Source organism: Megalobrama amblycephala, linkage group LG13 (assembly GCF_018812025.1).
Source record: "Megalobrama amblycephala isolate DHTTF-2021 linkage group LG13, ASM1881202v1, whole genome shotgun sequence".
NCBI lineage: Eukaryota > Metazoa > Chordata > Actinopteri > Cypriniformes > Xenocyprididae > Megalobrama > Megalobrama amblycephala.
In genome coordinates this window covers 40,639,266-40,652,660 of record NC_063056.1, presented here as the reverse complement: position 1 = coordinate 40,652,660, position 13,395 = coordinate 40,639,266, and the positions used below count along the sequence as shown (strand labels likewise).

Below are 13,395 nucleotides of genomic sequence, written 5' to 3'. Positions count from 1 at the left end.
TTGTTCTAAATATAACAGAATATCAGAGTTCACACCACAATTATATCAATAACGACAAATAAATGATATCATGACTGTACTCACATGAACTGATTTAAATATGTTTTTAGTACATTAATGGATCTTGAGAGAGGAAATGTCATTGCTGGCTATGCAGGCCTCACTGAGCCATCGGATTTCATCAAAAATATCTTAATTTGTGTTCTGAAGATGAATGTCTTACGGGTGTGGAACGACATTAATGACATTATTTTCATTTTTGGGTGAACTAACCCTTTAAAGTGACAGAAGACAAACTGCACTAATATAGCCATCGCTATAGTTATCCTTAAAGTTATCATTCTTGGTGTGAATGGGCCTTAAAACAAATTATTACACGGCTTTGTGGAATACTTGATTCTGATTGGTCAATCGCGCCGTCCAGCGGTACGTTATTCCCCGATAACAACCGCTGAAAACAGATAACACAGAGGCTCATCCGGGTTACTGAAGTCAGCGGCGATGTACACTTGCTACAAATGTTTTTTTTTTTTGGGGGGAAGTTTTGCATTTAGTGAGCTAATAAAATATTAAAACTCAGTCAAATCAATATTTTGTGAATCAGTTATTATCAGGTATCATGGACTCGCTCTCTCGTTTCATACAAACACAGCTGCTGCATTTTGTGACTTGTTTTGTTCACTGTAATGGATTCTAAGATAACAAACAGGTATGATTTTAAATCAGTTTCATCTCAGATCAATATCTCTTATCAACATAATTTATGTTGAGAAGTAGTGTTTAATAAGTGCTGTGACTGTACCGTATCCCTTGAATGTCTGTCTAGTTTGAACTACCAACTGCTCTCTGCGGAAGCTTAGTGTTTAAAGAGCTAATAAAATATTTCAACTCAGATCAATATTTCATGTCTAATTATTTACTTATGTGGCAAGTAGCCGTGTAATAAGTGGGAAAATGTACTTCCATCTGGTTGTTATTGCAGAATAAACCTCTTCAGGCTGATGCAAGATCACCTGACCACCCTGATGGGGGTTATCCCTTACTAAACAGACACATTAATGCATGTTTAAAGTATCCTTTCCACCACAGAATATCATCAGAATACATCATTTGAGATGTGATGGAGGTGTTGATGGTCTGGGAGAAAAAAATCAAACCAAAGAAAGTTCATTTTTTTAAACTTTAGCAGGATCAAAAGTGGCCAGAGTTGAAGAAACACCCGAGACACCCAATGCATCAAGCTGTTGGAGTTCAAAATAAAGCTAAAATATGTGCAAATCCTCCTAAACACACTTGCTGAGCGTTTAATTTCAAAACCATGGGCATTAATATGAAGTTGGTCCTCCCTACTGCTACGGACTGAAAGTTTGCGTCTTTCAGGACCGCTGCAATCATTTCAACAAAGCAAACCTGTGAAAATCAACAGAACTGCAGGGTGGCAAACGAAGCTTTCTCCCGTTTCTGATCCGTACAATTAAATCTTACGAGCAAACACAATTTCCTGTGTATTTCCTGTGTCATATGCAATTACAGTGAACAGGAGCACAAATAATATCATTCCAACCGTTTAATCCTAATCAGATCTTAATGAGAGAATGATACAGATAATTAATTCATTGAAAATAGGTGTGGGTGAAAGAAACACAATCCGATCCCACCAGCAGTTTCCGTCCCGGCGGAACAACTTTATGAATTTCACTTTGAGTTTCCATAATGCAACCTTGTTATGCACATAAAACAAAGAAATAATCCCACAGCCATAATAATATTCACATTTCTGTGAACATACAGCCTATAATACTGTGAGACAATAACATGAGCAGCACTGCTAATTAAGACTTTACTGACGGGAGATGAAAATGCAGAGGATGTTATGGAGAGTTTATAGATGATAACAGATTTAATCAACTCTAAAATCTAGTCTTGTGTGAACAGCACTAACAGAATTAATCAAGAAAATGTCATGTTATTGATACTGTACTTTTGATTACTGGAGTAAACTCTGCAGCTTATTCTGCCCACTTACACCTGCAGCATGAGAGAGGGCAGGACAAGCTCCAGAGTTTACGACAGACATAAACAACAAGGGTTTGGGATATATATACAGTATATATAAATATAACAAGCAGCATCAAAAGTATATTACACATATATGTAGTTTGTAATTTATATTTCATAATATGTAATGTGTAAAGTACTGGAAAAGTTTCTGCAAATTTGTATGTACTGTACTGTACATCTAAAGCATAAATATGTGGCTGAATTATTCGTGTGACTGCCAGAACTCCTACAAACCAGCCCAAACCATAACATATGTACATAATATAACATAACATAACATAACATAACATAACATAACATAACATAACATAACATAACATAACATAACAAACATATAATATTATATGATATAAAAAATATCTACTGACTGAAATGGCATAAGATTAAATTTTCTTCAATATTTGAAAATATTTTGAAGCTGCTTGTTACTGAATAAAAAAGAAAAGAAAAGAAAAGAAAATATATAAAAAAGAAATAAAAATATAAAATAAAATACAAATAAAATAAAAAAGTATGACTAAACTATTTAATATTTGATATTTAAAAATATTATAAAATAAACATAAAATAAAATAAAATTAAATTAAAGTATCTACTGACTGAAATGGCATAAGACTAAATTGTATTCAATATTTGAAAATATTTTGAAGCTGCTTGTTACTGAATAAAAAAGAAAAGAAAAGAAAAGAAAAGAAAAGAAAAAGAAAAGAAAAAATATAAAAAGAAAAGAAAAAAATATATATGACTAAACATTATTTAATATTTAATATTTAAAAATATTATAAAATAAAAATTAAAAATTAAATTAAATTAAAGTATCTACTGGCTGAAATGGCATGAGACTGAATTATGACCAAATTATATTTAATATTTGAAATAATTTTGATGCTGCTTGTTACTGAATAAAAAATTAAATAAAATAAAAAATAAAAATATAAAAATAAAATAAAAAGATTATGACTAAACTATTTAATATTGGAAATTATTTTGATGTTGCTTGTTACTGAATAAAAAATAAAAATAAAATAAAATAAAATAAAATAAAATAAAATAAAATAAAATAAAATAAAATAAAATAAAATAAAATGACAAATGGCATGAGTAAATTATGACTAAATTATATTCAATATTTGAAATTATTTTGATGCTGCTTGTTACTGAATAAAAATAAAATAAAATAAAATAAAATAAAATAAAATAAAATAAAATAAAATAAAATAAAATAAAATAAAATAAAATAAAATAAAATAAAATAAAATAAAATAAAATAAAATAACTACTGACTGAAAAGGCATGAGACTAAATTATGGCAGAATAATGCATGATTTTTATGGGTGAACTATTCCTTTAAAAGATATGTTGTTCTATACTATTTAATGTTTGATATTATTTTGATGCTGCTTGTTACTGAATATAATATAATATAATATAATATAATATAATATAATATAATATAATATAATATAATATAATATAATATAATGAGAGTAAATAATGGCAGAATTGCTTTTTTTTTTTGGTGAGCTATTTCTTTAAAATGAACGTTGTTCTAAGTTCTCTTCTTTTTCCTTCTTTTTAGCACAGCTAAGGTCAAAATCCAAATGCATGGGATGTGATTGAACACGTTATCAGTGCCTGATAGACCAATGAGACACTCAACGAGTGCAAAAGCTGTTAGTGCCACGCAATAAATGAGTCCATCTGAACGCCTCCAGCGCTGGACATTAGTAAGACACTCCTCAAAACCGCCGTTAACCTCATTCACAATCATGCTTTCCTCACGCCGGGACGTTACCACCCGCTATAATCCCACTGCAGAGCTTGTGCACGCTTTATGATTAAGATATCAAATAATACAGCACTGTGAACTGTGGTAGACATATTAGAAAACTTCTCATGAGGAAAGAAAGACCTATAATTTCAAATAAAGAAAATTAAGAGTCTCCGTGGCACTAATAATCCATGCATAAGATGCTGCTAATTCATTACAAAAGCAATAAACGTGTGTGTGTGTGTGTGTGTGGTGAAGTGAGTGCTGAGAACAATTATACAGTTCAAGCTGACAATGACATGAAGATATTAATCCAGAAATTAAAATTAATTGAGCTAATATATTCCGCTGTGAGGTGAGACATAGTTTGAGAGAGAGCGGGAGATTTCAGTCGTATCTGTAGTCAAGTGTACACACAGCGTCCAAAATTAACTTGCACTTAAAACTGATTTTTGCATGATTTATTGAAATATATATGTTGTGCCAGTGACAACTGGATTATTTAGCTGTAAACATATAAACATATTAAAGTAGAAAACAGTTTTTATACATTTAAAATACAATAATATTTCACAATATTACTGTTTTTACTGTTGATTCTTGCAAAAACATAAATAAAATTCTTCCAACCCCAAATCTTTATGAAGATGATTCAAAACTGGAAATGCTGGAACTCATTCAGACACAAACCCATAGCGGACTCGAAGCATTGTGCGAGAAAAGCCTTTGTAATTGCAGCTTTATGAAATCCAGATGGGACGGATAAAAGTACAGTCATTTGCAGTCTTATTAGGGATGAATTTAATTATCATCAAAGCTCATCAAACATGAAACATTAGTGAAACACTGTTACTCGCTTTTGTTAGCTTGTGGGCAACACTCGACAAGTTTCAGGAGTTTCTGAGCTTTAAATTTGAACTTGGACGAGAAAATCCCAAATGAACTCGGATGTCTGCAGCGTGAGCTTGACGAATGCGGGTTTTTGGGTGAAAATAAAACAGAAGCTACACCAGGGAAGCAGTTTGTGAAGAGCTACTGAAGTCATGTAATCAAAGACTGGCTAAAAATGTCAATACATTTCATGCAACCTCTAGTGTGTGTGAGTTTCTATAAGTAGTGTAGAATTAAAGGAGTGCTTCACCCCTGGCAAAATGGGTTTCAAATAAATCTTGGCTGCTTACGAAGTAGAAAAGTGAAAACGTTTTTGAAATCGGTGCTTCATGACTAGAGAAAACTGAGAAAGAAGACTGTTGTCTTCCCTTTTGTCAAATTGGTAGGAAAACTTCAACACCCATAATGTGCATGTTGCTGTCCAAGGCCACGCCCACTCTGCTCCTATTGGATGGCTTGATTAGAGTCAAATACCGCCTTGCTTTAGTAGGAAATACTTCTCAGCAAACTTTTAGTCATAAAGGTGTTGTACAAGAATTGAAACGGTAAAGCGAGTTACTTTCGGTTTCGTGTTGCAGGCAGCAGAAAAGAATGCCGTGACGGACAATCTGAAAAACTCCATGTTTGTAGTCAAACAGCGATTATGGCCAAACGGAGGGGAAAAACTGCATCCATATTCGCCTACATATACTACGCCCTAAAATTACATAGTGACTTTATGAAGAAAAAGTACATTACTTTTGAGTGTGTGGCATAATAGTAGGCAAGCTTTGCGACAAACTAATTGCATCTTTAACGGGACGCTCTGTCACTTAGTTGCATGCATCCTGTCACCGTTTAAACTGCCCTGTCAATCATCTTGTCACAGTTAAAATCCTCCACATTCCATTTAATTTAATTTCCGTATCGGAGAGAAATGTAGCAGAGTATGTTGATCTGCCATGCTGAGACTTTCCTCATGTGTTTTCATAATGATGCATTTAAAACTTAATGACCAAATGTATCTTTATTAAAAGTTCACAATGCCGTTATAGATGAAATATAATGTGGATGATTTTTTCGGCAGGTTAGATGATCACTCAACCTCCATGTCATCCAAGATGTTCATGTCCTTCTTTCTTCAGTGGAAAAGAAATGAAGGTTTTTGAGGAAAACATTCCAGGATTTTTCTCCATATAGTGGACTTCACTGGGGTTCAATGGGTTGAAGGTCCAAATGTCAGTTTCAGTGCAGCTTCAAAGAGCTCTACATGATCCCAGACGAGGAATAAGAGTCTTATCTAGAGAAACCATTGCTCATTTTCTAAAAAAATAAAAATTATATACTTTTTAACCACAAATGCTCGTCTTGCACTGCTCTGTGATGATCCACGCAGTATGTAATCATGTTGGAAAGGTCACGCATGATGTAGGCAGAAGCATCGAATGTGCAAAGACTAAGACGGCCTTTACTTCGGCCTACGTCATGCGTGACCTTTCCAACGTGATCCTGAAATGTTTTCCTTAAAAACCTTAATTTCTTTTCCACTGAAGAAAGAAAGACATAAACATCTTGGATGACATGGGGGTGAGTAAATTATCAGGAAATTTTAATTCTGCAGTGAACTAATCCTTTAATCATTGGTTCTTGCACATCCGCCATGTTTGTAGTTTCTTAACACTTTATATTCGTGTTTGTAGTTCTAATCAAATCCTCATCCAACGGGAATGGATTGTGGGCAACATTAGTCGTTAGACTGTATAAGGATCTGCACTTCGGAATCTAAGCGGAAAAAAATAACATTCATGGAACATTCATTTCAACATACCATGATTTGGAACACACTAATTCTAATTTCAAAAGGATAATATGTGAATTGGAACACAGCATGTCTTTACGGGTGAGAAATCTGTTTCCTCAGTGTTCCATTTTTACCATAACGCTGTTTAAAGTGATCAGTGATCATACAATAACTGTTCTGTTAATAACCCTCTGCCGATCCGACTGTCATTGTCAGATACAAAAATGTGAAAGTATAATCTCCAGTTTTCACGGACACCCTTGAGCTGTCAAAAGTCTGCCGAGTGACGTGTTTTCAGACATTTGCTGACAAATAAACAGGAATTTCTTGGGCCAGGTGACATGTAGAAACAGTAAACACTGTTCATTTACATATATTACTGACACTGTACCAATACAAAGCAGGCAAATTTACACTTTAATCAAGAGTAAGAGGAAACTTACTGTTGTAAACCAGCTTAAATCCCTCGGCTGTGTCGTCTTGATCAGAAAAGAACTCAAGCCACAGGTGATTCGACGTGCTGGTCAACGACTGACCCAACATAGAGGAACCTGAGAAACCTCCCAGAACTTCTGCCGTGTTGTCCGGACCATCATATAACTGGGAAAAGAGACCGGAGAAGTCTATGGAGTTTGGCGTTAACGTGTTGCTAAACAAACAAAACACTGCTTTAAGCATTAAAGGGATATTAAAGGGATAGTTCCCCCCAAAACAAAAAATATCTCATTATTTACCCACCCTCAAGCCATGTGTATATGACTCTAATTTCAGCCAAACTCAATCGGAGTTATATTAAAAATATTCTGGTTCTTCCAAGCTTTATAAAGGGAGTGAATGGGGCTCAAGATTTTGAAGCCCCCAAAAAAGTGCATCCTTCCATCATTAAAGTAATCCATACAGCTCCAGGGGGTTAATAAAGGCCTTCTGAAATGAAGCGATGGGTTTTTGTAAGAAAAATATCCTTTATTACCCTCTGGAGTCATATGGATTGCTTTTATGATGGATGGATGCACTTTTTTTGGGCATCAAAATCTCGAGCCCTATTCACTCCCATTATAAAGCTTGGAAGAACCAGAATATTAACAACGATTGAGTTTGGCTCAATTAAGAGTCATATACACCTATGGTAAATCATGGGATGATTTTCATTTTTGGGTGAACTATTCCTTTAATAAACATTGCAATAGCCAAATACTGTGTTAACAGGGCTGGGTATGTTACTTTTTAAATGTATTTCACTACAGATTACAAAATACATGCTTTAAAAAGTAATTTGTAAAGTATTTCGCAAGTTTTGTAACTTAATTTGAATACTTTAGAATACTTTGGAATACTAATAAGTATGTAACACACACACAAAAAAAGTTTTTCTCACAATTCGGACTTTTTTCTCAGAATTGCATGATATGAAGTTACAATTGCGAGTTGTAAAGTCAGAATTCTGAGATATAAACTCGCAATTTCCCAGAAAAAATCTGAATTGCGAGGAAAAAGTCAGAATTGCAAGTTTTTAATCATGCAATTTTGACTTTATAACTTGCATTTACGAGTTTATATCTCGCAATTCTGAGAAAAAAGTTCAGAACTGTAAGATGCAAACTCGCAATTGCAAGGAAAAAAAGTCAGAATTGTGAGATAAAAAGTTGCAATTACCATTTTTACAGTTAAAGGGACTCACAAATAACTATCGCAAAACATGAAAACAGTCGTGGATTATCAGGACAGTTCAGATTCAAGGGTAAATACATTTTTGAATGGGGCAATTTTTATAAATTCAGTCATTTTGTCTTGTGGAATATATGCAAACATTTTATGTGAAATAGCTTATTCAGGACAGTACTAAATAAAAATAACTTGCCATTTTTATGATCCCTCTTATTTGGTTAACATTATTAAAATGTTGCATATTCTGCAAGAGGAATGAAACTTAAATGTAGCTGATGCTTTTGCAGACTTTGCTTTTTACATTAATTCACAGTTTACATTAATGTTTAAATGAAATTCAAAGTAATCATGTTGGTAATCTAAAATACTTTTCAAATGTAACAGTAATTTGATTACCACCCATTTACAATGTAACTGTAATGAAATACAGTTACTCAAATTTTGTATTTTAAATACGTTACTAAGTTACATTGCAAGCTTGTCCAGAGTTCAGTCACTATTTACCTTGAGAACGTCGCCTTGAGCCAGATGAAAGCTGTTCGCCGATATGTTGATTCCTTTTCCTGCCTGTACTTGAATGTTGTAGATGCACTCGTGGTTGTTCTCGTAATTCCGGGGGTAGTTTGGGGACAACAGGACACCGGCGTTCTTGGAAACGGTTGAGCCGCATTCAGCTATGAATAATGAGGAACCGTAGTGACATAGTGGAAACGCAGCGCATGAAACATGTAAATTTGGGAAAGTAACTAAAAACTAGAGAACAAATATCATTAAAAACATGCAGTAGATTTAAACATCTTGAACAATATATTTGGTCACGCATTAGTTGCATTCGAGTCAGTGCTGTATCACACAATGCAATGCGCTCGTCCGTTTTCAGTGCAATCAAATGAAAAAGAAAATCATGCACTGTTTATTTTTAGACTGCCAAAAGGTCAGATATTGAACTCAAAACTGGATTAAAAAATGCAATACCATTTGAAATGCTTAATGCATACTTCATACTTCAAGTATACTGGAATTATTTTTTTGAAATTGTAAAAAAAAAATACTTTGACTATGTTTTACAAGAACATACTATTTCAGTTTTCTACTTCTAAATTTCATGTTTAATTCATTGTGTTACTTGCCGTTTCTTTAGAATTAATTTGACATTTACTAGCAAAATAGTTTCTACACTATTTATAGTGCAGTATATATGTAGTATACTATGCAGTATGCTGTGAGTAGTACACTAGAATTCCATTCAGAATGTCGATGAACTCGAATGCAACCAAGGAGACTTTATCAAACTCTGGAGGTCCAAGCAAATGAGAGCAGCTGACCACGTACCCACACACCTTGGCAGAGGTGCACTCCATATGCGCCGCCCGCCGCCCAGGCAAGTGATTTCTCGAGCGCCCTGCAGGCGGTAACCAAGGTCACATGAGAACGCCAGGGTGTCGCCGATGCCAAAGCTGCCACCGCTGTGCCTGCCAAACTGGGGCACGCCGGGGTCCTCGCATGGCTCCAAATCATACTCTGAGAAAAACAAGCAGGCAAAAAGTTAAGCAGAAAACTTTCCTAGTTGCTGATGCATTACGTTATACAGGCTGAACTTCATTGTGTGCTAAAAAGGTGCTAAAATATGTAATAAGGCTTGTAGGATGAAGGATGTGATTCATGTAAGCAGTAGGTGTTATTAATACAAAAAAAGGAATCAGTTCTGAACCCTAGTAGGCAGCATTTTAAAGATAGATATCTGCTCTGTAACACTTTAGTTAATGCATAAGCATTATAATGGTATTCATAATGCATGTTAAAATGCATTACGTCTTTTCATAAATAATTGTAACCAAAGTTAAAATGCATTATAATATTTGCAGATTCCTTGTTGCATCTAAAATTGCTTCGTCGTCGTGTTTTAATGCATTATACTTTCTAAAGGTGTGTTCGATGAATAGATAATAATATAACTCTTACAATTATTCATGAGATCATTATAAGGCTCATTATTAATGCATTAAAAGGCTTTAAGACCGAATGTTCAAAACAGCATCAAAAGCATCTTTTACAGAGAAGACAACATGATGCATTACTTGATGCACTGCAAAAAAACTGCTCAAAATCGCTATTCAATATCAAAAAGTATTGATGAAAAAGTGATTTTATGCTTAATTTAACTTGTATCGCTTTTTTTCACTTCTATGAGAGGCATATGTCATTGTAGTAAATCTGACGGACAAAACTTTTAGCCAATGCCAAAACGATCCAACAGCGATGCCAAGTTCAGCGGCTGGAATTAGCTGAGGTGACGTAACAGCATACAAATGGCTAGTAGTGACACCTGTCACTCAAGTGGCCACGCCCTTAATTATGCAGAACTTTAAAGCTTAATATAAATTATGAAAAAATTCACCCCCCTCACAGCAAAATTAAATATATAGACCAAAACCACTTTTTGTACCAGGCTGTAAACATATTTTTTTCTGCCGTAAAGTTGGGCTTTTTAACATAGGGGTTTATGGGATTGACTCCCTCTGATAAATGGCACGCACGCTCTCTCATTGCTTTATTTTAGCATGGTCTTGATATTCAACCAATGTCTCGATTAATATCACATCAGAGTAAACAGAGAGTGAACATTTACCCTGGGTTATCTGCAAACACTCAAACAATCAATTAGCGCCAGTGTAAATCATTCCCACAAATGTAAATGATATTCAGAATGGGTTAGCGTAGGACCGCAGCTGCGCCTCGCTCTGTGTACAGGAGCAATGAGTTCAGATGAGTTTGATGGACGAGAGCAAAACGACGCAAATTGCTTTGTTTGTCACTTTGAGCTCTCATATCTCCATATTCAAATCTATTTACGGACAGCGTATGCACGCCTGCACCTCTCTGAGATTGTATAGAAAAACAGATTTCATATTATGTAAAGATATCAATTCTTGTCTCTGTACTTTCAATGCTAAAATGCTAATGGAGGAAAGCTTTTGTCTGCAGTTTCACGCCTGGTGTTTTTTGCATTATGCATGTCTGCTTCTGTCAATCCCATCAATATTCAGTTTTCAGTAAAGGTCAACCACAGTTTTCATCAGGGAATTTATATTAGGCTAATACAGGAACTTGGCTTGTGGATAATTGTATGGGTATTCATAACTCCGGTCCTTAATTAATGCATATGATGGCTCAGTAAACATGAGCCAAACCCTATGGGCTCTTCACAGCTTGGCTTTCTATCAGAACGGCGCGTCCTCGAACACACTGAATCACACTGACTTTAAAAAAAAAAAAAAAAACTGCAGAAAAACATGAAAAATCTGTCCAACTGGAAACATTGTTTTTTTCTTCCGACAATCTTTTTTTTTTATTAGTATCATTGAAATTATATTATTTTTATAATTAATAAAAACAGTTGTGCTGCTTCAAACCTTCATAACATTTTTAGGATCCTTTGATGAAAAAAAAGTTAGAAGAAAACAGCATTCATTTGAAATACACGTTTTATTTGTACCATTATAAATGTCGTTACTGTCACTTTTGATCAATTTAATGCATCGTTCATGAATAAAAGTAATTTAAAATTAATAAAATTAATTTCTTTAAAAACACATACTGACCCTAACTTTCAAATGGCAGTGTGCTTATTAATTTTTAATTTTTAATTATTAGTTTTAGCTTATTTTAGAAACTACTTGAAATAACATGTTTATTTTTTCACATATTTTATTTTTTATTATTTATTTATTTTTTTCAGTTAATGTTAATTTTATTTCAAGCAACAGTTTGTTATGGTTTTAGTTTTAGTTAACACAAACGTAGTATTTTTTCTTTTTTAATTTGTGCATAGTTGAAAAATTTGGGTCCTTTTGTGTAATTTTTAAAAAAAATATTTTTTTACTTGGTTTTTTTTTTCAAAATAATAATTATTATTATTACAAAATTAAGAAAAGCATATTATTATGGAAGAGGATTAAGGCCAAGCAATAATAAAACCATCTCGAGATTAATGTTGTTAAATTTCGAGAAAAAAGTCGAGATAAAATGTTGAGAATAAACTCGTTAAATTACGAGAAAAAACTTGTTAAATTTCGAGAAAAAAGTCGAGATAAAATGTTGAGAATAAACTCGTTAAATTACGAGAAAAAACTTGTTAAATTTCGAGAAAAAAGTCGAGATAAAATGTTGAGAATAAAGTCATTAAATTATGAGAACAAATTCATAATTTAACGACTTTATTCTCATAATTTAATGACTTTATTCTCAACATTTTATCTCAACTTTTTTTCTCGAAATTTAACAACTTTAATCTCGAGATGGTTTTTTTTTTTTACTATTGCTTGGCCCTAATACTCTTCCGTATATTATAAATAAAATGTTTATCTCTGCATTCATTTTAATTATTTTTCCCCTGGAGAGAAAAAAAATAGAATATGGTTTTGAACTGACATAGGGATGCATTAAAAAATACATAATTTTCATTTTTGGATAAACTACATATTTAACCCTTTTGTGTCAATTAAAAAAAAAAAAAAAAAAAAGTTACTCTGAGGTCCTTAGAGGACAAAAATGTCTGTGACAAGAAACTTTGAAGGTTTGGTCTCGTTTTCAAGAAGACCCTTGGCAGATTATTTTTAGTAAATATTGAAGTAAAATTATTGAAGTAAAAAAAATGAAACAAAAAAAAGTTATAGAGGTCTAAGTTTATGAAAATAATTCATGAACATAATTTTATATAAAATATATTTTAATAAAACATGTCAAACTCAAAAACCTATAAAATCAAGCCATGAATCTTAACAAGTTGTGTTACAAATTTGAGGTTGATATCTCAAAAAATGAGCTTTCAGTAAGATTTTGTTTGGCCGCAGTACCACACTTTTTCCATTAATCTCCACTGGTATAAAAAGTGCTGGGATTTGTGATTTGCAGTATAGTATAATTTCTCTCTCTCAAATATTACACACACACACACACACACACACACACACACACACACACACACACACACACACTGACATCCATAGCAACACACACACACATTTATAGCTGCATAATTTATCTAATTGGACAGGAAAAATGTGAAAATTTGCTTAATAGGCAAAAAAAAAAAAAAAAAAAATTGTAAAAATGTTTAATTTTGAAGCTTTGCCAACAGAATGAAAGCCTATTAACAAAGACTGCATAATTAAAAATTGCCATTTTAATGGGTTTCAATGGGGAATTTGATCCTCAGTGAAACTAT

General features: G+C 33.2%; 1 protein-coding gene across 1 annotated transcript in view; it reads right to left on the bottom strand.

The window, feature by feature from the left end:
- Positions 1-13,395, bottom strand: part of csmd3a (CUB and Sushi multiple domains 3a) — a 343,356-nt gene that overhangs the window by 190,675 nt on the left and 139,286 nt on the right. Inside the window, 3 exon segments of the mRNA XM_048153480.1 lie at positions 6,947-7,103; positions 8,673-8,842; positions 9,501-9,689. Coding sequence (XP_048009437.1) covers positions 6,947-7,103; positions 8,673-8,842; positions 9,501-9,689 — 516 coding nt within the window.